The 26,629-nt window shown below is 53.2% G+C and overlaps 1 protein-coding gene and 1 pseudogene across 5 annotated transcripts; both read left to right on the plus strand.

The window, feature by feature from the left end:
• Nucleotides 1–1,127: 1,127 nt before the first annotated feature.
• FLCN (folliculin) lies at nucleotides 1,128–23,342 on the plus strand. 4 transcript variants are annotated; one of them, XM_079797391.1, is made up of 12 exons: nucleotides 1,128–1,235; nucleotides 9,901–10,166; nucleotides 11,314–11,460; nucleotides 12,442–12,663; nucleotides 13,440–13,600; nucleotides 15,441–15,532; nucleotides 17,450–17,637; nucleotides 18,467–18,580; nucleotides 19,772–19,895; nucleotides 21,106–21,237; nucleotides 21,350–21,455; nucleotides 22,142–23,342. In XM_079797391.1, exons 2-12 carry the CDS (start codon nucleotides 9,924–9,926, stop codon nucleotides 22,341–22,343), a joined length of 1,731 nt encoding a protein of 576 aa, XP_079653517.1. In that variant the 5' UTR covers nucleotides 1,128–1,235; nucleotides 9,901–9,923; the 3' UTR covers nucleotides 22,344–23,342. The 4 variants fall into 4 exon arrangements, with proteins under 4 accessions (XP_079653517.1, XP_079653520.1, XP_079653519.1 ...); XM_079797394.1 differs by lacking the exon at nucleotides 1,128–1,235 and adding an exon at nucleotides 1,301–1,323; XM_079797393.1 differs by lacking the exon at nucleotides 1,128–1,235 and adding an exon at nucleotides 1,378–1,512.
• A 1,552-nt stretch (nucleotides 23,343–24,894) lies between these two features.
• On the plus strand, nucleotides 24,895–26,316 carry LOC307114708 (small ribosomal subunit protein eS24-like; annotated as a pseudogene). The gene has a single exon. The product of its transcript is annotated as a small ribosomal subunit protein eS24-like (transcript).
• The last annotated feature ends 313 nt before the right edge of the window (nucleotides 26,317–26,629 follow it).

A 26,629-nucleotide genomic window follows, 5' to 3' on the forward strand; every position in this document is an offset into this window, starting at 1 on the left:
GCAGGCCAGGCTGAGGGAGGGATGCCCCCCCCAATTATCACATTAGTTGTTATTATCGACCTGCTTTTGCCCACATGTATGCAGTCTGTGCTGTCCAACGTCAAGAGGCGTTGGGGTGGTGGGAGTGATGGAACCTGTAAGAGCGTCCTGGCCTCCTCTCCCCATCCTCCCCGGCCCCCGCAGGAGGCCAGGGAGCCGCCCTTCCTCTCCTGGGCCCTCTCCTCAGCACACGGACACCACGGAGACCGTGGCCTCGGCGACCGAGGGCGGCGGGCCTCCCCCACACGCAGGGCTTCCCGCGGCCACGCCCCTCCTGCCCCGCCCCCCACAGGACGGGCTCGCCGGCCACGTAATAAAAACATGTGGTTTAAAACCCAGCTTTCCCGAGAAATTAGTGTCTTCATATCGTTGCGATGTTCTGTTTCCTTCCGTCTTCGATGTGGACCGGCAGCCCGAGGACAGCTGTCTCCCACCAAAGCTCTTTTAAAATGTGTTCTTTTCTTAAAAGAATTAAGTATACGCCCCTCTTGGAGTGGTTGCCTCCAACAGTCCCACCGGTACGGATTGAACCATTTCGTACTTCTTGGTGGGGGGCTAGGAAAAGGGGGCGACAGAGCAAGGTGTCGGGCAGGGGCTTCAGGTTCCCGGCCAGATTCGGAGTTACCAGACTCGCGCCCCTCCGCGTCCTGGGCGGGTGGTGCGGCCCGTGCGCCCCTCCGCGGCCTGGGCGGGTGGTGCGGCCCGTGCGCCCCTCCCCGGCCTGGGCGGGTGGTGCGGCCCGTGCGCCCCTCCGCGGCCTGGGCGGATGGTGCGGCCCGTGCGCCCCTCCCCGGCCTGGGCGGGTGGTGCGGCCCGTGCTCCCCTCCCCGGCCTGGGCGGGTGGTGCGGCCCGTGCTCCCCTCCGCGTCCTGGGCGGGTGGTGCGGCCCGTGCGCCCCTCCCCGGCCTGGGCGGGTGGTGCGGCCCGTGCGCCCCTCCCCGGCCTGGGCGGGTGGTGCGGCCCGTGCTCCCCTCCGCGTCCTGGGCGGGTGGTGCGGCCCGTGCGCCCCTCCCCGGCCTGGGCGGGTGGTGCGGCCCGTGCGCCCCTCCGCGGCCTGGGCGGGTGGTGCGGCCCGTGCTCCCCTCCCCGGCCTGGGCGGGTGGTGCGGCCCGTGCGCCCCTCCGCCTCCTGGGCGGGTGGTGCGGCCCCGGCCAAGTCAGGCGCCCGAGGCGGCTCCGCGGCGGAGGTCTGGTCCGGTGAGTGGGCGCGGGCGCAGCGGTGGCGGAGGGAACTGGGCCCGCGAGGAGGGCGCTGGGCGGGCCGTGGACGAAGGCGAGCTGTCAGGTGCTCAGCGTCTGAGTGCGGCCCGGGCGGTGCTCCCCGCCGTCTGAGTCCGGCTCGCGGCGGGGACGTGCGGACTGAGGCCCAGGGCGGCGGCTCGGCGTGCGGTAGCCCGGGGCGCGCCGCGACCCAGCGGGGGTGGGCCCTCGGCGGAGGCGTGAAGTGCGCCGGTGCGGGCCGTGCGGACCGCAGGTGCGTGGGGCGGGGCGGGTTCGTGGTTGGGGCCGAGGGCCGCGGTCTGTGCCCCGCAGGCCCGGGAGCGCGCAGCCTCGGGGAGTGAGCGAGGCAAGTGGTACCTTTCCGTTTTGCCGCGTTGGCAAAGGCGGTCGTTTGTGGTGGTTAGTGGTTTATGGCCGGAGACGAACGAGGCTGAAGGCCGCTGCTCTGAGGGGCGAGGCCGCCCGCCCGGCTGGGGTGGGAGCGGGGACTGCCTCCCCGCGGCCCCAGGTGGGCATGAGGCCCCGCCCGCCACTGCGCCCGTGGGCGGGCCCCCTCCTCCGGAGGCCGAGCCCGGCTGTCCCAGCGGCTGCGACCGTCCCCGGTCAGCAGCGGCCGGGGCCGAGGGCCGGAGTCGCTCCCGGAAGGGCCGGCGCCAGGGGCAGGAGGGACGCCGTGGCACCGCTGCCCGCAGGTCCGGCGGCACCCGAGGGAACAGCCTCCGAGCGGCCTGGCGGGGTCGGCGCTCCGCGCTCCCGTCCTCCCGTCCTCCCGCCCTCCCGCCCTCCCGCCCTCCCGTCCTCCCGTCCTCCCGTCCTCCCGTCCTCCCGTCGTGTGGGGAGACCAGGGGGGGCGGGCCCAGGCTCAGGGCCGCCGGGCGTGGGGCGTCGCTGCTCCGCCACGTGGGCGGGGGAGGGGGGACTGACCTTCCGCAGCTCTGTCCTGGGGGCGCCGTCAGAGGCGGCCCGGGTCCGGTTAGGGCGGCGGGGGTGGCGCCTGGAGAGATGGGGGGCCCGGCCCACAGGGCTGGGCGTCTCCAGGTGAGTGTTCCTCAGGAGCCTCTGTGCCCCGTGGCTGGCCTTCTGACCGGCCGTGGGGAGGGTGCAGACGGTGGGAGCGTTTTCTGTGTCACAGACAGGTGCGGTTCCACGTGTTTGTGTTTGAAGAGGTCCTTGGCGAAGTGCAGCTGGAATCCCCAGTCCTCCTCTGTGCTCTGATTGAGGTTGGCTGGAACCGGCCTGACCTTTTTTCATGCCACTCAGCTTGTTGCTCTTAGAATTAGCTCTGAGTTTTTTCTTTACCTACGAAACATCGGTCTTCTCTGAAGTATGACTGCCACCGTCCTACCTGATTCCTTTGGGAATGACCTTGAGTGCCCTAGTCCGGCCGGACAGGGCCTGTGAGTCCGCTGAGTATGTGCCGTCCCAGGAAGATGTGGCCTTCCAGGGCTCACACCCCTCCTTTAGTTTGGGTCCGACACTTACTCCTCCAAGGTTCTTATTTCATCAGTGGTTGCCTCACCCCCTCTTCACATTGGATTTTTCTAAAAATCAAAACATTTTTTTTTTAATGTTGATATTATTACAGGAGTTCCCCCTCCCCCGCTTTGCCCACTTCCATACTCCCCCGCCTCCCTGTGGCCATAGGGTATGTATATGTATTCTTTATCCAGTCACTCCCCCACCCCTGGGCACCATCCAGTCTGTTCCCTGTAACCATGCTTCTGCTTCCATTTTGTTCCTCAGTTTATTTTGTTCATTAGATTCCACTTATTAGTGAGATCATATAGTATTTGCCTTTCTCTGACTGACTTATTTCATCTAGCATAATACTCTCCAGGTCCCTCCATGTTGTTACACACAGTAAGACTGCTTTTTCACAGCTAAGTAGTATTCCATTGTGTAAATGTACTACAGCTTTTTTATTCACTCATCTGCTGATGGGCACTTGGGCTGTTTCCAGCTATCTACAATAATAAAAGAGAAATATGCAAATTAACCATACCTCTGCAACACCCACAAGCCAATCAGGAGTGAGTATGCAAGTTAACCCAACAAAGATGGGTTAATTTGCATATGCAGACACTCGGGATCGGCTGCGCTCCAGCTGGAGCGGAGAAGACTGAAGGCTCCTGCCGGAGCGAAACTCTGGACGGAGCAAAGACGGAAGGCGGCAGCCATAGCGAAGGCCTGGGTCCCCGGTGCTGGAGGAAAACCAGTGCCGGCAGCCAGGGGAAGGAAGGCCTATTGCACGAATCTTTGTGCAACGGGCCTCTAGTCCTACCTAATAGTAGACAAATATGCCAATTGACCATACCTCTGACACACCCACAAGCCACGCCCACCATCCAATCAGAGCGAGCATGCAAATTAACCCAACCAAGATGGCTATAGCCACAGAGAGCAAGGTTTCCTAGGTAACAGGAAGCCAAGCTTTCCGCCTGCCCTTGCCAGGCCTAAGCCTCCACTCAAGCTACAAAGTTTCAATTATAGAAGGTAAACAAATTCAAACAGAAATGGCGGCAGAATGGAGCTTGAGAGAGCAGGCCAGGGTTGCTCCCGGCAACAGGGGAAACAAAGCTTTCCGCACACCCTGGCCGGGCCCTCCCGCTTACGGCAACAAAGTTTCAATTATAACCCCAACACAAATGGCTACTGGCCTCGGAGGGAGCCCCACGCTTGGCTCCGCTCCAGGCTACAAAGTTTCAATTGTAGAAGGAAAATAAATTCCAGATACCAGGGCCTCCGCTTGGGTTGCCAGGGGACGTGGCCGGCCTGCAAACCACCACAGGCCCCTCACTCAGGCCGCCCTACGCCCCAAGGGAACCCCACCCTGATCAGGGACACCCTTCAGGGCAAACCAGCTGGCCCCACCCCTGTACCAGGCCTCTATCCTATCTAATAAAAGAGTAATATACAGATTGATCATCACTGCAACACACAATATAGCTGCCCCCATGTGGTCAAAGATCCTGCCCCCATGTGGACACAAGATGGCCAGCAGGAGAGGGCAGTTGGGAGGCACCTGGCCTGCAAGGGAGGGCAGTTGGAGGTGATCAACCCTGCAGGAAAGGGCAGTTAGGAGTGACCAGGCCGGCAGAGGAGGGAAGTTGGGGGTAAACAGGCTGGCAGGGGACTTGTTAGGGGGTGATCAGGCTGACAGGCAGAAGCGGTTAGGGGCAATCAGGAAGGCAGGCAGGCAAGCAGTTGGGAGCCAGCAGTTCTGGATTGTGAGAGGGATGTCCAACTGCCCAGTGGGATCTGGCCTAAACGGGCAGTCGGACATCCCTTGAGGGGTCCCATATTGGAGAGGGTACAGGCTGGGTGAGGGACAACCCCCCTCTGTGCACAAATTTTGTGCACCGGGCCTCTAGTGTATATATAAAGGCCTAAGAGACCAGTTGACCGGTCACTATGATGTGCATTGACCATCGGGGGGCAGATGCTCAATGCAGGAGCTGCCCCCTGGTGGTCACTGTGCTCCCACAGCGGGAGCACCACTTAGCTGACCTACAGGTCAGATGTGGGGCTCATGGCTGGCGAGCGCAGCTATGGCAGCACGAGCCTCTCCCACAGACACTCCCCCTGCATGCCCCTCCCCTATCCAGACTGGGACTGAGATTGTGACTGGCATTGGGACTGACTGGGTGTGAGCCCGCAACCGCTTCTCGGTCATGGGTGTGCAGCAGAGTGGTAGTGAGCCTACTGAGCGGCGGCAGGCGCAGCGGGGTCGGGATGAGCGGTAGTGGCGCAGCGCCCGCCCGGGTTCCCCCTGGGCCGCCTGTCGCTTCATGCACTACTATATCCCTCAGGGGATGTTGGATGCCCACTTCAGCCCGATCCATGCAGGCCATGCCGAAGGACTGCACCGGTGCACAAATCTGTGCACTGGGCCTCTAGTCTTACCTAATAATAAACATGTAAATTGACCGTACCTCTGCTATGCCACCAGCCAATCAGGAGTGATATGCAAATTAACCCAACAAAGATGGCAGTTAATTTGCATACACAGGCGCCGAGTGACGGTGGTGGGATGCTTGTGTCGGTGCGTTCTGCCCCACCCCTGGTCTCTCAGGGCCTCTGGGCAGCGTGGGAAGGCGGGGCCGGAGTGGAGAGAGGCGGCTCCCGAGCCTGAGCGGAAAGGGGCTGGGCCGGAGTGGAAAAGGCGGGGCTGGCAGCCAGGGAAAGGAAAGCCCATTCTAGCACGAATCTTCATGCATCGGGCTTCTAGTTGTATATAATGCTGCTATGAACATAGGGGTGTGTACATTCTTTCTAATTGGTGTTTTGGGATTCTTAGGATATATTCCCAGAAGTGGGATCCCTGGGTCAAAAGGCAGTTCCATTTTAAATTTTTTGAGGAAAGTCCATACTGTTTTCCACAGTGGCTGCACCAGTCTACATTCCCACCAATAGTGCACAAGGGTTCCCTTTTCTCCACATCCTCACCAACACTTGTTTGTTGATTTATTGATAGTATCCATTATGACAGGTGTGAGGTGATACCTCTTTGTAGTTTAAAAAAAATATATATATACTTCTATTGATTTCAGAGAGGAAGGGAGGAGGAGAGAGATTGAAACATCAATGATGAGAGAGAATCATTGATTGGCTTTCCCCTGCACACCCCACACTGGGGACCGAGCCCGAAAACTGGGCATGTGCCCTGACTGTGAATTGAACCATGACCTCCTGATTCATAGGTCAATGCTCAATCACTGAGCCACCCCAGCTGGACACCTCTTTATAATTATAATTTGCATCTCTGATGATTAGTGATGTTGAGCATTTTTTTTATGTCTATTGGCCATCTGTATGTCCTCTTTAGAGATATGTCTATTTAGGTCCTTTGCCCAATTTTCCTTTTTAAATCCTCACCCGAGGATACTTTTCCATTGATTTCTAGAGAGTGGAAGGGAGGAGGAGGGAGAGAAAAACATCATCATGAGAGGCACATTGATTAGCTGCCTCCCATGTGCACCCTTACTGGGGCTGGGGAACCTGTAACCTAAGTACATGCCCTTGATCAGGAATTTAACCCTCAACCCTTCTCTGCAGGCCAGTGCTCTAACCACTGAGCCAAACTGACCAGGGCTTTTTCCCATTTATTATTGGATTGTCTGTCTTCCTAGTGTTGAGTTGTGTAAGTTCTTTATATATTTTGGAAATTAACCCCTTATCAGATGTATCATTGCCAAATATGTTCTCCCACACAGTGGGTTCTCTTTTCATTTTGCTGATGTCTTCTTTCACTGTGCACAAGCTTTTTAATTTGATGTAGTTCCATTTGTTTATCTTTTCCTGAGTTTCCCTTGCCCTCGGAGACATATCTGCAAAAATATTGCTATGAGAGATGTCTGACCTTCTTTGTTTCTTTTATGGCCTTTGTTTTTGAAGTCTATTTTGTCAGATATAAGTATTGCTACCCTAGCTTTTTTTTGTTTCTATTTGCGTGGGACATTTTTTTCCCATCCCTTCACTTTTAGCCTGTATGTATCTTTTGCTCTGTGGTGCATCTCTTGTAGACAGCATATATATGGGTCGTGTTTCTTATCCATTCGGCTACCCTGTGTCTTTTGATTGGAGCATTTATTCCATTTACATATAAGGTTATTATTGATAGATACTTATTTATTGCTATTTTTCCAATGCCTATGTTTCTCAATTTCTTCGTAAAATAGTTCCTTTAGCATTTTTTGAAATGCTGGTTTGGTGGTAATGAACTCCTTTAATCTTCTTTTGTCTGGGAAGCTCTTTATTTCACATTCTATTTTAAATGATAGCCTTGCTGGATAGAGCAATCTTGGATTTAGGTCCTTGCTTTTCATCATTTTGAATACTTCATGCCAATCCTTCTGGCCTAAAGTGTTTCTGTTGAGAAATCAGCTGGGTCAAATAGGAACTTATTTGTAGGTAACTGACTTTCTCTCTTGCTGCCTTCAAGATTGTCTCTTTGTGTTTAATTTTGGCTTTTTTTTTTTTTTTGCCACTTTGTGATGTGTTTTGGTGTGGATCTCTTTGGGTTTAATCTTGTATGTGCCTTCTGGATTTGTGTGACTTTTTTCTTCACTGGGCTCAGGAAGTTTTCTGTCATTTTTTAAAACACGTTCTCTATCTCTGGCTTGCTTTCTTCTCCTTCTGGCATCCTTATATGCGGATGTTGTAAATTTAATGGTGTCCCACATGAATTTTTAAACCATTGTTTCTTTGACTTCACTGTAGTAAGTCATGTGTACCCTTTATTGAAATTCAGTTTATTTGGTTCCCATGACACGAGGCTCTTGGTGTTCCCCATGATGGTGTGGTTGAACCTTCCCTGCTTCTGGACACCCTCAATGAGCCTCCACATTCTGTGGCAACAACGGTCATCTCACTGGGGGCAGCTTCTAAGTCACTTTTCCAAAACTATTAATGTGGTGCCTGCCATGTGTCAGGAACTTGTGGACACGACAAGGCCCCTCCACATAGGGAATGCTCACGCAGGGCGGGGAGAGAGCGGTGGGGGGGAGGTGAGACGTGGCGGCTTTTCTGGGTGGGCGGATTAGGGGTGCTGTTCCTGGCAGGGGACCGCACGGAGAGACTGAATGGTGAGGAGGGAGTCAGCCAAAGGCTGTGAGGAGTGCTGGGGACCTTTTTCCTCAGCTGCTCTCATACTATAGTCCAGGCTCGTAACTCAAGGCTCCCCACTGAACGCCCTCCTATCTCTCAAACTCCGTCTCCTCTCCACTGCCCACTCCCGGGAACACAGGGCCCTGGCTCTCCACACCTGCCAGCCGCCCTGTGTCCGTGTGTCTGAGCCCAGGCCTGATTTGCTGTCGGACCAGCTGACTTTCTCTTCCAGTGTCGGTTCTGTGTTGGGCTCTGCTGCCCCCTCCCACTGAGCCCCAGCCCCTGCCTCTGGGACGAGGACTGTGGATGTCGTGGCAGCTGAGGGTTGATCACCAGAGCAGAGCCACGGCAGGGGGCTGCTCAGAGGGCACAGCAGGGGCAACCTCAGGCAGTTTGTTGAGAACACTGCCCCCCAGGGTGCACCCTCCCAGGGGACTGTTCCCCCCCCCCCCCCCCCCCCCCCCCGCTGTACATATTCCCACTCTGAGGCTTTGCTTCCCTGTAGGTTCGTGTCCCAGGCAGGCCCTCAGGGCCCTTGCCTACATGGATGGGCGTGAGGCCAGAGGGTGCCCACCTTCTTTGGCTTGTAGTGGGGGTGGGAGAAGAGGGTTTATTCAGGAACCTAAATGTTTCCTTGATGGTTCTGAGCCAGGCTTCCTAGTAGAACGCTGCGCCCCAGGGTGCACCCTCCATGATCTGCACTGTCCTTTTAAAACGATGGCTGTGAGTGCAGCCGCTCGGGAACACCTGAAATGTGGCTGGTGCGTGAGACCGAGGCACGTGGCTTTTCAGTGTTTTTACTCTAAGTGCCGGCTCACAGCTGCTGTCTTTGATGTGAGGGACTGGCTTTCGCCCCCCCCCCCCCCCACACACACACACACACGTCACACACGTGCTGTAAGCCGACATCACTGTCTCTCCTCCGTGCCTTCGTGCCTGTATTCTCTTCTCCAAACCTCCTCTGCCTGCCACCCAGTGGACACGCTCCTACTTTACAGCCTTGCCTGATGCTTCCCAACTAGCGGACACTGTCTCCATTCACACCCTGCTCTGCCTCCCTTCAGATGGACGAGCTGCCCAAGCCCAGCCTTCCGCTGTGCGCTGGGCCCACCCTCCGCGGCCTCCCGCCCGGCCTCTGCTCCTCTCACGATTCCCCTGGTGCTCACTTGGTCTCCAGGGTGACACTGGAGTTCACCTCACTGCCTGCCATTATCTGTCACCCTGTCCAGCTCTCCCTCCCTTTCACATCGAGGCTCTGGGAGAGGCCTGGCCCCATCGAGGTGCCCTGGCCCCACCGGACTGACCCCCTGCTCAGCTCTAGCCCGTGCTCCCTCTGCCATCACCATCGGCTTCACAGGCATGACTCAAGGTTCATGTTTATCATGTTTCTCAGCAGAACCCCGCAAAGGCTCTCTGATCTCTGCCAGAGAAGTTCAGGGTCTTGCCATGGCCTGAAAGGTCCCTAACATCTTCTTCGTCCTGGTTTTCTGCCCTTGTTCCCTCAGCTCTGCCAACACTCAGCCCCCAGCCGTGCCCGCCTCAGCTCCTGGCTCCCTGCTCTCTGTTCCTTCAGGGCTTGCTGAGGAGCCCTTGTATGAGACCACGTCCCTCTCTGGTGCGGCTCAGCCAGGACCCCTGTGCAGGCACTCCTAGTGTGTCATGCAGAGAAGGCAGCTGTTCACATCCCCCCCCCCCCCCCCCCCGCCCCCCGAGGCTGAGCTCCCTCGGCATTGCCCTCTGTGCTGTGGCCTCGAAGCCCGCTCAGCACTCTGACTGAAGGGCCGTCTATGTGATCACGGAAGTATCTTTTCCCTCTTGTTGGCTGTAACTCCTCGTGGAACTCTTCCTGTTCTCCCTGCACCACGGGCAGTGCTGGCTCAGGGTAGGTGCTCGGCTGGTGCTGCCTGCTGGGTGGCCACCTCTGCCGGATGGGAAGCCCCTGGCGATACCTGCCCAGTCCCAGGCTCCAGCGTTGCTGACGGCTCTGTGGTGTGAGCACACAGGCGGCTGATGGCCTTCCCTCCTCCCAACACAGGCCGGTGCTGTCTCCAGGGCACCATGAACGCCATCGTCGCCCTCTGCCACTTCTGTGAGCTCCATGGCCCCCGCACTCTCTTTTGCACGGAGGTTCTGCACGCCCCTCTTCCAAAGGGGGCTGGGGACAGCCCTGGCCAGGGGGAGCAGGCCGAGGAGGAGGAGGGCGGCATCCAGATGAGCAGTGGGATCTGCACGCACAGCCCAGCGGAAGGGGCCAGCACAGAGTCCAGCAGCCCGGGACCCAAGAAGTCGGACATGTGTGAGGCGAGTGTCTTGGGGGCTGGGCCATTTCTCTCCCTCCAGGACTCGTGCTTATGCTGGGGGCCTCCTGGGGGCAGCAGGGCCTGTGGTGCAATGGGTGGGCCTCCCAGGAAGTGGGGTCTTCCAGTGGTGTGTGCAGACCATTCTCCATGGAGGGAGTTTGCTTCTTTTATGTCCCTTTAGCTCTTCCCTTCACCCTAGCTTCCGCCTTTCAACCCGCCCTGTGCCAGCAGGCTGTCGCCACCACCATCCCATTTGCCTTTCAGCCCCCCACCACACGCTCGTGTTCACACTCGTGTCCACATTGGCCCATCCCAGGCTCCGATTCCCTCTGGCTGGTGTTCTCGGACGCTTCCTCCTCGCGGGGTCCGGGGGCTCCTGTGTGCTGCTTTAAGTTCCCTCACCAGGTCACTTCTTCATGTGAGGGACCTGGGTTGGGCCCTGACCTCAGAGGCATGTTGGATTCTTGCTCACACTGATGCTAATACCTGTGGCCTCTTTCTGAGACTCCTGCTAAGTGGCTGTGTCAACACCAAGGACAGATGCCAGCACAGCGCACTGTGAGCCCTTGCAGCTGTGAGCCTCAGGTGTCCCTTCTGTGTGATGGGAGTCGCACTAGTTTGCTCATAAGGCTGTCCTTGGGATTAAAGAGGTAATGTGTGCAGAGCTTTTTGTTGTGTTAATCCTCACCCAAGGACGTTTTCCCCATTGATTTTTAGAGAGAGTGGAAGGGATGGGGGAGGGAAACATCGAAGTGAGAGAGACACGTGGATTGGTTGCCTTTCCCACGTGCCCTGACAGGGGCTACGGATTGAACCTGAAACCCAGGCACATGCCCTTGACTAGGAATCAAACCAGTGACTCTGGTGTGTGGGCCGACGCTCTAACCACTGAGAACACCGGCCAGGGCTGTAGAGCTTTCTGAACACCTGCTGCATGAGTCTCAGTAGATTGGATCTGTGCTCACACCCTGTGAGACCTTTGTGGTCTTTGCATCCTGGTTCTCGTCAGGAAACAGCAGAATCCCCAGGGAAGTATAACTAGCATGCAGTTACGACTGTATGGAGTCCCTGCTTCAGCTCTGCTCAGGGCAAGAAAACATGGCGCCTGCTTCCCCACTGACTGGTTTTCTTTTCCTTCTTGTGGGCAGGGCTGCCGGTCTCTTGCTGTGGGGCATCCCGGGTACCTGAGCCATGATAAAGAGACTTCGATTAAATATGTCAGCCATCAGCACCCCAGCCACCCCCAGCTCTTCAGCATTGTCCGCCAGGCCTGCGTGCGGAGCCTGAGCTGTGAGGTGGGCACTGCGGTGTGGGAGGGGGAGCTGTCCTTGGAGATCTCGTACCCCAGGATTCCCTGAACAGGCCCAGAGGGCTGTGGGAAGGAAGACAGAAGGCAGACCCTGAGCGGGGTGGGGCCACGGGGGTCCCTTCTCCAGAACCCAAAACACGCAGTGCTGGGCTCATGGCTTCTAAGTGGTTGCTAGCTTATCATTTTAAGCACCAAACTTTTGTTATTTGTTCATTCTTAATGGACACATTTCTAAGGTATGGAATATTTCTAGGATACGTAGTTTACCATATCAGACATCATCTTTTTCCCCCTCAATCATCATGTGCTCTCAGATCCTCCTGAAGAGGGAGTCCATTGTTTCTAAACTATGTGGATGCTGCTGTTGAGTTTCAGTCTTAGCTTTTATGTTTTTTTCTCTCTCCAGAAGAATTCATAATTCAGTAACTGAGACTTCCGTCACCATGTCCACTTGGTCAGACCAGAACCCCACTCTCAGAGCTCACTGCTGTTCCGTGTGCCCACCTTCGGCTCTTTCCTGCCTCTGGCTATTCTGCTCCGAACCTGCTAGCTGGCAGGCAGTGATGCCCGATGGGGTTTGTGTACAGGGAGCGTGGCTGTGGCATGGGACCCGAGTCCTGGCCTACAAATGCAGCACATTTTACCACGTGGGCTCCGCAGTGGCTGTCTCACCTGCCGCTCTCAAGTGTATCTCAGAGTGATGTTGGCAGATAGGAGTCTGGGGTAGATTTATTTGTGTAGGAGTTACTTATGGCTCAAGGTAGAAAAAAGAAATAAGCCTACTTGGCTGGCCCTTGCACTCCAGGATAACAGACAGTTGGATCCCAGGAGGAGATGGGAGCGGTTTTCCTCCCACCCCCTCCTCTTTCCCTCTCCATAATTAACGGGGGCTGATGCTAGAAGGGAATCTGAGCGGGAGGCTGACTCTGTCCTGGAAGCAAGGCGAGGACTGTCTGCTTTGGCGCAGGTCTGCCCCGGCCGTGAAGGCCCTATCTTCTTTGGGGACGAGCAGCACGGGTTTGTGTTCAGCCACACCTTCTTCATCAAAGACAGCCTGGCCCGGGGCTTCCAGCGCTGGTACAGCATCATCACCATCATGATGGACCGCATCTACCTCATCAACTCCTGGCCCTTCCTGCTCGGGAAGATCCGCGGGATCATCGATGAACTCCAGGGCAAGGCGCTCAAGGTGACCAGATGGAGGGAGTGGGCCGCAGGGCGTGCGCGGGTGCTCCTGCAGTTGCGGCTCTGTCTGCTAGTAAATGGTCGTTTCCTGGCCTCGGTCAGAGTTGTGGCTGGAGGCCCGGCCGTCGGCCAATCAGACTGGTTGCTTTTCTGGTCTCTGATCTGTCCTGGTCTGGTTCAGCTCTGGCTTCTTGACTGCCGTCAGACCTGGCTTCACCTGATGTCCTCATCCTCTGACCTCCGTTGCAAAGGCCTGGTCACTAACCAGACTGCAGACCCGCCACCCCCAGCTGGCATTGCACCTCAGGGCAGGCCAGGTGATGCCTGGCAACAGTTTTTCTCTGGCTCAGGTTGCTGGTCTATTGCAGGGACTGGGGGGGATCTGCTCGTTGTAGGGTCCCGACAGCCATACTGAGTGTTGCTCGTTTGCCTGCTCGAGGGAAGTGAGGGTGCTGATCACATGTCCCCCATATGCTCTGCATGGTGAGCCCTCCATGTGCCTGGAGCGGGAGGACTGGATAGATGTGGAGCATGACAGTCATGGCCATGAGCACGCCTGCCGCCTCAATGTCTCTCCAGCGCCCCAGAAGGCTGTCGTAGGAGAGGCAGGGGATGCTCCCAGTTCCCCTGCCCAGCCGTCTGTCGGAATCACGAGACTGGTGCTCTGTGCTCTGCGTGGGCTGGGGACAGGCTTCTGGGCAGCACCAGGATGCTGGCTGGGAGCCCACGGCCGCTTGGCTGCTGTGCTCGGGTGCAGGGCTGCCCTCCTCTGCGTTGCAGGTTTTTGAGGCAGAGCAGTTTGGGTGCCCACAGCGCGCCCAGAGGATGAACACAGCCTTCACCCCATTCCTGCACCAGAGGAACGGCAACGCCGCCCGGTCGCTCACCTCCTTGACCAGCGATGACAACCTGTGGGCGTGCCTGCACACCTCCTTCGCGTGGTAAGGAGGCCGCAGGCCTTTCAGCATCTCCAGAGAGAGCAGGAGGACTTGGGGAAGAGCAGTGTTGGGCCTCCGTGGTGTGCAATGTAGTGAGCACTGACCTGGACCCCGTTCTCCCTGAGGAGTGCAGGACGCGCCCTGTAGAGCTCCCCTCCCAGCGATGTTGCTAAATGCTAGTGCCAGCGTGCACGCTCCCTCCCAGGAGCATGCTGTGCCTTTCCCTCGCCCTCTTCTTCCCTACAGGCGGGCCCCCCTAAACTCTTAGGGCCCCCAGGAGGCTTGCAGCCAGGGACTTGTGTGCAGCGGCTGCTCCCAGCTCGTTTCAGGCTAAGCCCCGGCCCTGGCCTTAGGCCCCCTTTTCTCGGACTTCTTACTGAGCCGAGGCAGCCAGTGAGGCTCATTTCCCCAGCGCATCCCTCTCCTGTTGCTTCTATCCTCGGCCCTTCTTTGTTTCGCTGTCCCCAGCCTTAATAAACGTCCTCTAAAGAAAATCTAGGCCCGGCCGCCGTGGCTCCGTGGTTGAGTGTCTACCTATGAACCAGGAGGTCTCGGTTCAATTCCCAGTCAGGGCACACGCCCCCGATCCCCAGTGAGGGGTGTGCAGGAGGCAGCTCATCAGTAGTAATGCTCTCCATCATTGATGCTTCTCTCTCTCCCTTTTTCTTTCTCTCTGAAATCAGTAGAAATACGTTTTAAAAAAAAGGTATTCCAAGGCAAGGGATCTTCTTCCTTCTTTGTAAACAACAATGAGCATTTATCTCCCACACCTTCTGTGGGTCAGAAGTTGGAGAGAGGCTCAGCTAGCCAGTTCTGGCTCAGGTTCTAAGGAGGTTTTCGTCATCTGGCTTGGCTTCCTCACGGGGCTGGCACGTTGGTGCTGTCTGTGGGCAGGAGGCCTCAGCCCCTTGCCGTGCGGACAGACGAGCTGACTTCCCTCAGAGTGAGTGAGCAAGGAGAGAAGGGGTGGGATACGCAAGGTCCTGACCCGGCCGCAGCCCCACCCGGCTGTGTCCCGCTGTTAGGACTGTGCTGTGTCGCTGGGGCTAGCCTCGTCCGGAGGAGAGGGTCCGTCTTCCTCTTGGGAAGGGGTTGGTGGATGTATTTGAAATGACCCTGTTTGTCCTCTGGCCTTCGATTGTTTCTGTCCCTCCATTGCACGATCCTCCAAAGACCCCCCAGATTCTCATTCCTGTGCTGTCAGTGTGAAGTCTAGGGTTCATCCTCTAAGGTCCTGGTGGGCGAGGAGCTCAGAGGAGGACCCTCAAGTGCAGCTCCCAGGACCTGCGAACCCCACCATCCCACATACATCCCTCCTGGCCTTAAAGATCACTTCTATCTAGGAAATTTCTAAACCGCTCACAGTGGAATAAACAGTACAGTGCACCAGGCATCCTGTCGTCCGCTTTGGCAGCCATCAGCATCTTCCTGCTTTTTCATGTGCCCCTCACTTTCTTCTAGAGTTTTACAGCAAATGTCAATTGTATTATTTCAACCGTAAAACCATGATCATATCCAACAAAATGGACTAATTTCTTAGTACCATCCAGCCTAGTCCACGTTCACTTTTCCTGTTTTGCCTCAGAAGTGACTTTTGAATCAGGCCACACGCAGTGTGTGGCTTGTTGTAAATCCCTTGTCTGGAATAGTGTCTCCTACCCTGCTTTCCTGTGCCTTTTGTTGGGAGAGCTGGGCCATTGGTGTGGGATCTGGCTGATCACATTGTGGTATCGCTCACACGTTCTTTTACGCTGTTTTCTGTAAACTGGGAGTCAGAGAAGAGGCTTGAGGGGCTTCGGGTTCAGCTTTCTCTTGGCGAGAGACATGCCGGCTCTGTTCTCAGGCTCCTGAAGGCATGCGGCAGCCGGCTGACGGAGAAGCTCCTGGAGGGCGCGCCCACCGAGGACACCTTGGTCCAGATGGAGAAGCTCGCGGGTAAGCGGGGGCACCCTCTGCCCACGTGGCCTCTGGGGCCATCCCAGCCAGCGGCCTCCTCCAGGCCGGCAGAGAGCTGACCGGGGCACCCTGGGGATGAGCCCCTGAGGAGCCTCTGCAGAGAAGCTTGCCCTTTAACCCAGGCGCTCCTGTTTTCATGTCCTGTCTCACATTCCTGGACAGTCCAGGAGTCTGTCCCAGGCCGCCAGGAAAACACACTGTCGGGTCGTCGGTCTGGAAGGATTGGCTGATGGGAAGCTTTCTTGTCCCTGTTTTATCGTTAACCAAGTGCTTGGTCTTTCCGGACTCTTCCTCTGTGCTCGTCAATAGAGTGCTGTGCTGCCGCCGGACCCAGGGCTCCATCAAGGGTGGCGGTTCCCACACTTCACTGTCTCTGGGCCGCCCTCTCAGGGGTGGGGTCAGCTCTTGGTGTCTGGGCGCAGGGCCCGTGCGCTGAGGAGCTCCCAGGGGCTGGTGCCGAGGACAGCAGCCCGGGAACCCCTGGTCTCGCCCGCTGTGCTTTACTCCAGGGGGCAGTCACTTGGTGCTTGAGGTCTAGTCTCAGCGGTGTGGCTGGTAGATCTGACCGTGGTGCGTGTGTGTATAGCTTGTTACTAACCCTGCTGGTGTGCTGCGGTGGCAAATAATTGACCTTAAAACAGTGGAGCTGTCTCAAGGCCCCTCCTGTAGTCAGGTGACTTCCACACGCTTGCACTCAAACCCTCTCCTGAGTAGGGAAGAGGAAATAGAGTTCCAGCGAGAGCAGAGGATACTCAGAAGAGAGAAAACTTTGCAATCATGGACAGGTTGGCCCTAGACTAGTCCGTTATTGTAGTGATTCTGAATTTCAAGGCTAGTGAAGAGGGTGAGAGATACTTGCACAGAGAGCCCCGTGCATCCGGACAGACCTCCAGGGCTTCCTGTCACATGTTGGTCGGTGTCCTGGTCATAGGAGGCTCAGAGCACAGGCTCTGGGGGCGGCTGACCCATCTGCAGGGCCTGCCTTCTGCTCTGTTCCGTGTGCTGGGCACAGCTCTCCCCACGGGTCTCACCAGGTGAAGATTGTATGAAGACTAATTGAAATAACAGACGTTTCTTTATCTTTAAAATGAGGAGGATGGTATTGAGCATGCGTCCTCAAACTACGGCCCGCGGGCCACATGCGGGTGCTTTTGCCGTTTTGTTTTTTTACTTCAAAATAAGATATGTGCAGTGTGCATAGGAATTTGTTCATCGTTTTTTTTAAACTATAGTCCGGCCCTCCAACGGTCTGAGGGACAGTGAACTGGCCCCTGTTTAAAAAGGTTGAGGACCCCTGGTGTTGAGGGTGAAAGGGTGAAGAGGGTGAGGAAGCCCTGGAATAGTGCCTGGCTGTGGAGGAGCTCGGCAGCCAGGCTCTGTCCTCGTGCCATTTGCGTGACCTTTCCCCTGTGGGAACAGCTCGCAGTCCTGCAGGTGCCTGACAACGCAGTGAGGCCCCGGGCCCTCCCAGCCCACCGCCAGGCTCCTAGGTTAAGAGCAGTATAGCCCTGCCGGTGGCTCAGCGGGTAGAGCTTCGGCCTGTGCACTGGATGGTCACAGGTTTGATTACCCATCAAGAGCATGTACCTGGGTTGCAGGTTCCATCCCCAGCCCTGGTTGGGGTGTGTGTGGGAGGCAACCAATCGATGTGTCTCCCCCCCCCACCCTTTCTACTCTCTAAAAATCAATGGGAAAAATATCCTCGGGTGAGGATTAACAACAACAGTAAGGAGTAGTAGAGATGGCTGGCCCAAACCAGAAACCCACGGTCTCTAATAGCTTAACCATGAGGTGTGTTGGGCTGAAGTGGTCACACAAGGAGACCATCGCAGCCAGGAAGTGGAGGAGTCCAGGGGGCAGCAGGCTTCATAGCTGTCTTTGTTGTCCGTCTTGCAGATTTAGAAGAGGAATCAGAAAGCTGGGACAACTCTGAGGCTGAAGAGGAAAAAGCCTCTGTCTTGCCAGAGGGTGCGGAGAGGCGGGAGCTGACCAAATGCCCCACAGCTTCCTCCTCGCTCTCAGACTGTGAGAGCTGGCAGCCCCGGAAGCTGTCCGTCTTTAAGTCCCTTCGGCACATGAGACAGGTAGGCAGCAGAGGGGTAGAGTCCTGTTCTTCACTTCTCCCTCCAGCACACTTGGTCCTTGGGGCTCATGGTTTTCAAGAACTGGCAGGGACAGGGTGGTTAGGAGTAACCAGCAACCTCCTTGTGGCTGCGGTTCCATGCCCCGTCAGGGCACGTGCAAGAAGCAACCAGTTAATGCATAAAGAAGTGGAACAACAAATGGATGTTTCTCTCTAAAAAAGCAGTAACTAAAAGCATATTCTTGAGAAGATTAAAAACACGGGGGGGGGGGGGGTGGTGTGAGGCTGGTCTGGATGAGAGCAGAACGGGCAGGGTGGGGTCAGCGTGGCACCAGGACGAGGCCTGGTGGAAAGAGCGCTGGCTGGAGAGGACGCGGAGCGATCTGGCTCTGGATGCTGGGTCTGCCTCGTCGGGCGGCGTCTGGGTGTGGCATGAGGGCTGTGTGGAGACCCTGCTCTTCCGAGCCTGCAGTGTCCTGAGACCTGCCACTTGCTTTCAAGTGGTTCAGCAAAGTAAAGTGTGTCGCCAGAGAAGGTAAATGTTGCTCATACTTTTTCTACTTCAAGTCTTCAAAAATAAAAATGGGAGAAAGATCTTATGAAATGTGCAAGAGTTTTGGGATCTGGTTTTTAGGTACAAATCTGGGGACTACTATCTGCCTTCTTCTGACCTTGGGCAAGCCGCTCAGCCTCCCCGAGGAGCTAAGTGGCTTCTTGTCTCTGACCTGTCTTCCTTGACTATACAGAGAAGGTTCCAGATGGACACACAAGTAGCATCCATTGGACAGGATGCACATTCAGGGCAGAGAGCACTGGGCTCTGTCTTTCAGGTCCTGGGTGCCTCGTCTTTTCGCATGTTGGCCTGGCACGTTCTCATGGGGAACCAGGTGATCTGGAAAAGTAGGGACACAGACCTTGTCCTGTCAGCGTTTGAAGTTCTCCGGGTAAGGGTGTCTCTTTTCCTTACTTGTTTTATAGCAGGACAGTGTTTGTTGAGTGGTTTTGAAAACACCCTGACTTCGGGTGCATTGATGCTCCTTCCTGAGATCCGTGTTTTCCCTCCACTATTAAAAATGACAGTTATTTATGGCTTTTATTTCTAGTGGAAGGAGTCTATGCTTCCTGATAGATTGAGAACTAATGACCCTCTCTCCTGTCCTCACCCCCTGAGACACTCGCAGAAGCCATTGAAGTGGTCACAGCTGCTGTGGAAGCAGTTCTGTGTCGCTGCACTGCCTCTGCGCAGCAGTCCGATGAGGGGGGCGAGGGGCAGCATGCTGTTCCCTCCCAGAGTGCGATGGGTGCCATGGCCGGGTTTGGCTCGCATGTATTTAAGTCACCAGAAAGTGTGAATGCCTGCCTTCTGCTGCGTAGGCCTGTGAGGGCACAAAATGAATATGACAATCTCTCAGAAAGCGTGTAATCTCTGTTGGGTGAGGGAAGAGACAGTTATCTGAGAAATAAAATAATTATTTAAGAACTAAAGGCCTGGTGCATGAAAATTTATGCACTGGAGGGGGGTCCCTCACCCCGGCCTGCCCCCTCTCACAGTCCAGGAGCCCTCAGGGGCGGGAGGCGACTTGGCAATCAGGGGAAGGCGACGCCCCCATCACACCTCTGCTGCTGCCACTGCCGGCAGTGCAAGCCTCAGCCGGCCCTGGTTACCTGAGCCTCAGGCGGCCCTGGGCAGCTGGGCAGCTGCCATCCAAGGCTTGCCTGCGCCTCAGGCTGGCCCTGGGCAGCAGGGGGGCTGAGGAGACTGGGGGACTCAGGAGGCAGGCCGTGCCACACGCCTGCCCGCCCCAGTGGCACTGAGGGGACTGGGCACCGCCATCTTTGAGGGCATGGCAGTCAATTAGCATATTCCTTCTTTATTAGATAGGATTAACTCCTTTATTAGATGGGATTAACTCCTTCTTTATTAGATAGGATTAACACCATAAAGCAAAAGGCAGCACAAGTTCTACATGACCAATGGCCAGGAGACACCCAGTGGGGCTGAGTGACCAGGGACGCCTCCTGGGAGGAGGGAGACTTTGGATTGCGCTGAGGAGGGTCCTGGAAGGTGGGTGATGGAGACAGGCAGGGCCCGGGTGTTCCACCTGCTGTCGGTTGAGTCCCTCTCTCCTCTTCAGACCATGCTGCCTGTGGGCTGTGTGCGCATCATCCCTTACAGCAGCCAGTACGAGGAGGCCTACCGCTGCAACTTCCTGGGGCTCAGCCCCCACGTGCAGATCCCCGCCCACGTGCTCTCCTCAGGTGCGTGCTCTCCTCACCTGAGGCCCAGCACTCAGGGCTTTGACGTGGACCTGGGCCTTTGCTGTGCGTTTGAGGATGTCACCTGCTGGCCTTGGGAGCAGGGGACCCACGTTGCAGGATCAGCTTTCCCAGTGTCATTGGGCCTCTGGTTTCTGCCTTTACAATGGAGGAGGTTTGGACTGGACAAGTTCGTAGTAAGGGTGGCTTACGGGGCATGGTTCTCAGTTGGGGGCAGGCCACAGTCTGGGAGTGGGACCAACACAAGTGGCTGTCAAAGGGCTGTAGTTGCGTCTAGGCAGGTGAGTCAGGGATGCCGTCGAGCTGGGGGCTTGCTGGGCTGCGACAGCCGCCTTCATAGTTCATGCGTCTCGTGGGCTCCTTTGTTCTCAGGTTCTGTCGTACTTCCTTGTCCTCTCCAAGTGTTTTCTTCCTTTTACATGCCTTTTTTAAACAGCTTGTTTGAGCCAAAACTGAGGACGTGCTGGGGAGCATGATCTCAGATGATCCCCTTTTATAGACCTTAAATGCATCTTTCGCATCCATGGCTCAGCCGGTTCCACCTTCAGCGCCGACAAGCTTACTACCAAGAAGCTCATCAGCACCCCTCACTTTTGGTTTAGGAAGCTCAGGAGTCAGCTTGGGTCCATCGCAGCTGCCAAGGTGGCTGGGGCTTCCAGCACCTACAAGGAGCAGCCCTGCGCTCGGGTGGTGGGAGGGGCAGTGGCAGAGCGTCTGGCCTCGGCAGCCCTGAGCAGCCTCCATTCAGCACCGGGGCTGGGTCTTGAGCGCTCGAGAGGCAGAGCCTCTGTCCTGGATCCAGTTCAGATTGCAGGCTCTGGTTTCAGGACGGGCTGAAAGTCTTACCACTTCTAGTGGCTTCAGGCGAGTCACTTGGCTTCTGAGTCCATTTCCCTGTCTATAAAATGGGGGAATTGTGGCACCTCTCTCTAGCGGTCGTAGGGCTGTTCAGTAGTAAGCAAATTGAGGCATATAATTAGTAGTTACTGTAAAATAATATGTTGTTAGTCTAACTGAGGCCAAAGTTAAACCTTAGCTATTTACAAATAAACCACAGATAGTTTTAAATGCCCAAGTGTTCATCTCCGGAGATGGGTTTTCCCTGGGTGATCAGGTGATTTGAGCAGCAAGCAGAGATGGGCTTTGCCGAGTGGAGGACACTCACTGGAGCAGTGCGTTTGTATTGCTACAGAATTCGCTGTCATAGTGGAGGTCCACGCAGCCGTTCCCTCCAGCCTCCCCCCGGCTGGGTGTGAGGACGACCTGTCTCTCAGCAAATACGAGTTTGTGGTGACCAGTGGGAGTCCTGTGGCTGCAGACCGAGGTGGGTGCTTCTGGGTGGGCCGCCTGCACCCGAACGAGAGCGGGAGAGGGCGTGTGCCTCCCCTCCTGTGCTGACTCCCTCCCCCGCCTGCCGTGCCCCTCCCTGTTCCCAGTGGGCCCGACCATTCTGAACAAGATGGAAGCTGCTCTGACCAACCAGAATCTGTCTGTGGATGTGGTTGACCAGTGCCTCATCTGCCTCAAAGAAGAGTGGATGAAGTAAGTACTGGCCACTGCACTCCTGGGGTGTTCATTGCTGATGAGAGGGTGGTTGCCAGCAGCAGTGTGTCTGCTAAGGAGAACCAGAAGCTGTTTTCAAAGGAAGAGGTGAGGCTGTGGCTACCAGAGAGGCAGTTGAGAGCACAGGTTAAGGGTGAGTTCAAACACCAGCTCCGCCATGAATGTATTAGCTGGGTGACACCATGCAAATGACCAGGTGCCCCAAGCCTCAGGCTGCTCCTCTGTGAGACGGGGGTGGCACCTGCCTCCAAGGGAAGCATTTATTTTTGCTGCTGAATTAACTTTAAAATTTTGAAAGTCAGTTAAATAGATATTTCTGTTTCACTAAAGCAAGTTACTTTTTTTCCTTCTGCCTTCTTAGTAATTTTTTGTCCAATTTAGTTAGTAAAGTATTATCCTGATTTCAAATAATACAGCAGAGCTTAGGATCAACGAAATCCTTTAATGAATTTAAGGGAAATTTTTTTTCTCCTTTTTTTCCATTTTGATACACCAGCCATATTGCCCAAGGCTGTAACTGATGGGCAAACTAGAGACCCTAAGGTTGCAGGTGGGCTCGGCCCTGCTGTGCTGTCCCTTCTGAGGGTTTGAATTCCAGCTCTGCTTGCAGACTAGAGCTCAGTGATTGTGCTGTGGCATCTGAGTGTTTGGTTTTGTTTCTGCAGCAAAGTGAAGGTCCTTTTCAAATTCACCAAGGTGGACAGTCGGCCCAAAGAGGACACGCAGAAGCTCCTGAGTATCCTCGGAGCGTCCGAGGAGGACAACGTCAAACTGCTCAAGTTCTGGATGACAGGCCTGAGCAAAACCTACAAGTCCCACCTCATGTCCACGGTCCGGAGCCCCCCGGCCACAGAGCCTCGTAATTGACCCACCATGGAAGTCTGTCTGATGCCTTCTGGGAAGTGGTGATGGCCATCCTTGCCATTGCACTCAGAGATTGGGTGTCTGGTGGCCGTCATAGGCTGTCCCATCCTGCACTGCTGGCATGGAGCTGTGTCCTAGCTGAGAATGTGAACTGTTGGGGCTGAACTATGCCTGTGTGTGGGATTTGGGTGTGGTGAGTTCTTGGGATCACCCCACCGGCTTTTTCCATTGCTCCGGCCGGAAGAGGACCGTGGGAGACTTGTGACAAGGACAGGCCCCTGCGGCAGTGCACCCCGTGAGAGAAGACTAAGGAAGCTGTGTCTCCTATCTCATGGACTTGGATCTCACCGTTTATAGGAAGACATGTCAGGCCAGTCCTGACCTGGGTATTTTAGCCACAACATCATACTTTCTCTTGAGGTTAACATTCAAAACTTTCTGTTCTGTAATTCAGCAAGAGTTCTCCAGGTATTAAATGCACGCATGTACTATCGCTACAGTTGTGAATTCTCAAGACAGGTGCTGATCCTTAGTCATTTTTAGTAACCTGGTTTTGAGTTAGGGCTCTGGGACAGGCTTTCAGAGTAAAGAGGAGGTGTTCCTCATTGGTGGATCCTTGGGAACTCATGTTCTGAAGTCATGTGACTACCAAGTCTTCTGGTCATGCTCTCCTGGTATTGCTTTGAAATTACCCTGTAGTTTGAGGTCAAGCCCCTGATCTTTGTTACACAAAGATGACACTTTGCCGAAATGTTCAGTGGAGCCATTTGACTTGCCTAGCTCACTGTGTACTATTCTACGCCACTTTGTTTTTATTGCTTCTTTACACATTCACATTTGGCTGCAGTTAACCTTCAGAGCATGGTGATTTAAGATAAGATCATTTCATCCTCTCAGTGTGCATTTTTGATAAGGGTTCATGGTTTGGAGGGATTTTCCAGCAGTTTTGCTGATTTGTTTAGTTTTCTGTTTGTTTATATTTAACATGAAGACTAAGTATATGACTAGGTATTTGTATGATGTAAGAACATTGAAACAATAAATATGTATTTTTATAAAATATTGACCACATGGTTTCATAACTAAAGTTTTCTTGGGATCAATCACAGAAAATATGGTTAAAATAACACCAGTAATGATATAATTATTTTGGAACTTGAATCTGTTAAAGGCTTACAACTTCCAGGGAAAGACTGGTAAACTGGTTAATTTTGGTCAATTTCAGCTCTTGGCACAGTAGCAGCTACCCGTCTCCTACCCCCAGCTGCATAGCAGGCAGTGTTCAGCAGCTTTCACACAGTGTGGGAGCTAGGATGGTAAAAGGGACCCTGTCCTAACTATCAGGGATCTGTGCTTCCATCACTGATTGCTGCTTCTGATCACAAAGGTACAGGCAAAGAGGTTGGCAGCTATTGTTGTTGCACTTCTCCCCTTGTTGCAAGCCCCTTCTCTAGCTGAAGTGACTAGCAGGAGACTTAATGGCCTATGAGAAAAACAAGTTTACACCTCTGGCCTAGTCTTGACAAAGACAGCTGACAACAATAAAAATAAGTGAAAATAACAAAAAGCAACAAAACTTCGGGGAGGAGTATCTGATTTTCAGTTAACACATTACTAGATGTGTTTTAAAAATCACAAGGCATACAAAGAAATAAGAACATGTGGCCCCATTCATATGGTCCATTAAGAAAAAGACTTAATGACAAATATATTAGACAAAGATCTAAAACAATTGTCTTAACATTCAAGAACTAAAGGAAGATGTGGAGAAAGTCAAGAAAAGGATGTGTGAACAAAATGAAAATACCAGACCCAAAAAAAAAAAAAATCAAGAAGAAATTCTAGATCTGAAAACTACAATGAAAAATTTACTAGGATTGAAAGGCTGATTTGAACAATTAAAAGAATCAGTGAACTTGAAGATAAAACTATTGAAATTTTCAAGGCTGAGGAACAGAGAGAAAAAAGATTGAAGAAAAACTAATAGAGCTTAAAAGACCCATGGAACACAATCCAAAGGACCAATATACATATGGAAGTCCTAGAAAAAGGAAGAGGAAGAGAATATTTGAAGAAGTGGCTGAAAACTTATTAAATTTGATGAAAGATATAAATATAAACATACATGAAACTCACCAAACTCCAATTAAAATTTTAAAGGACCCACACCAAGAAACATAATCAAACTTTCAAAAGAGAGCAAGTCTTGAAAGCAGGAAGAGAGATGAATTACTACATACAGGGAATCCTCAATAAGATTGTCTTCAGATTTCTCATCAGAAACTTTGGAGACCAGAAGACTGAGCTAATATATTCAGAGTACTAAAACAAAACAACAAAATTCAGCCAAGACTTGTATATCCAGCAAAACTGTCCTTTATAGTGAGGGAGAAGTCAGGACTTTACCAGATAAAAAGTGAGGTAGTTCATGACCACTTGACATACCAGCAAGAACTGCTCATGGAGTACTGCATGGTGAAATAATTCATTCACCTTGACAGTGTCTCAAAGCCATGTAGACATATAAAGATCTAAATGAAAGTAGATGCATAGGCAATTACATAAGCTAGTATTATTGTAACAGTAGTTTGTAACTGTACTTTTTTTCTACAATTTAAGAAACAGAAAAAATCAGTAATGTAAAAGCTAATATTACTATAACTTTGATTTGTAACTGCAAGTTTTGTTTTCTACATAATTTAGGAGACTAATGCATTTAGAAGAATTAGTTTATGTTTGTGGGTTCACTGTGGAAAGATGTAATTTTGTGACCTCAACAACCAAAACGGGATGAAACTCATATCATGAGTGACACAGTAACTATCTGGACTAGGACGTTCATGACCAACAGACTACTTCAGCGGAAACAAATGGGCATTGATGTCCTTCACCCTGGAAAGGCAACAGTATCCAACGTAGAAATTTAGGGAAAACTAGCCCAGGTATATAAGACCACTCCAGATGTCATCTGTGTTTGGACTCAGAACCCATTTTGGTGGTGGCAAGACAACTGGTTTTGGCATGATTTATGATCCCTTGGATTATGCAAAGAAAAATGAACCCAAGCATAGACTTGCAAGACATGACCTGTATGGGAAGAAGACCTCAAGAAAACAGAAAGGAACTAAAAAACAGAATGAAGGAGTCCAGGGGGACTTCAATGGCCAACGTTGGTGCTGGCAAAGTAAGTTGGAGATGGGACAACAGACTGAGTAAAGATTCTTCAGTGACTTGATCTGGGGTGATTGTGCAGATTTTTCATGAGATTAATAAACTAAGAACTTTTATGTGAGAAAAACAAACAAAAGGGGTAGGGATGGAGCTATAAAGTTTTTGTTATTGAAGGTAAGCTGCTAGAAATTCAAATTAGATATTATACTTTTAGGATGTTAAATGTAATTCTTACGGTAACCACAAAGAAAATAGCTATAAAATATATACAAAAGGAAATTAAAACATTTTACTACAAAAAAAATTAACAAAAAAGACAGGAGTACAGAAAATAGGTGACAAAAAAGGTATATAGCATATAGAAAACAAAACACAGCAGAAGTTTGTCCCTTCTGACCAATAATCACCTTAAATGTAAATGTATTAAACTCTTCAATTAAAAGACAGAGACTGGCATAATAATCTAACAAAATACCATCGACAAGATATCCAAAGGCACAAATAGGTTGAAAGTGAAAGGATGGAGAAAGATAATCTTTAGAAATAGTCACTAAAAGGAAGCAGAAGTGATCATACTAATATCAGATAAAGTAGACTTAAAATAAAAAAAAGGTCACAAGAGACAAAGAAGGACCAAATATAGCAAGAAGATAAAACAGTTATAAATATTTATGCACCTAAAGACAGACTATGTATGTATGTATATATATATATATATATATATATATATATATATGCCTAATATGCAAATTGTCCCACAGGAGTTTGACCAGGAGGCCGATTGCTTGCTATGACATGCACTGACCACCAGGGGGCGGTGCAGAATGAAGGGAGGCCCCAGCCGGCAGCTGGCAGCTGGGGAAGGGAGGCCCCAGCCGGCAGCTGGCAGCTGGGGAAGGAAGGCCCTAGCTGGCAGCCAGAAGGTCCCGATCATCCCTGATCACTGGCCAGGCCTAGGGACCCTACCCGTGCATGAATTTCGTTCACTGGGCCTCTAGTCAAAATATATTATGAAGCAAAAACTGACAGAATTGAAAGAGAAACAGTTCTACAATAATAATTGTCGACTTCAGTATCCCACTCACAACAATGGATAGAAGAAGCAAGCAGAAGATAAG

This window comes from Cnephaeus nilssonii (assembly GCF_951640355.1).
Source record: "Cnephaeus nilssonii genome assembly, chromosome: 19".
Lineage (NCBI taxonomy): Eukaryota > Metazoa > Chordata > Mammalia > Chiroptera > Vespertilionidae > Cnephaeus > Cnephaeus nilssonii.

Excerpts from the sequence above, each read along its gene's own strand:
- FLCN (XM_079797391.1), top strand. The coding sequence starts at position 9,924 with ATGAACGCCATCGTCGCCCTCTGCCACTTCTGTGAGCTCCATGGCCCC. Across the intron at positions 11,461-12,441 it reads TGCGGAGCCTGAGCTGTGAG|GTCTGCCCCGGCCGTGAAGG; the intron begins GTGGGCACTGCG and ends GCTTTGGCGCAG. Across the intron at positions 21,238-21,349 it reads TCCTGTGGCTGCAGACCGAG|TGGGCCCGACCATTCTGAAC; the intron begins GTGGGTGCTTCT and ends CCCTGTTCCCAG.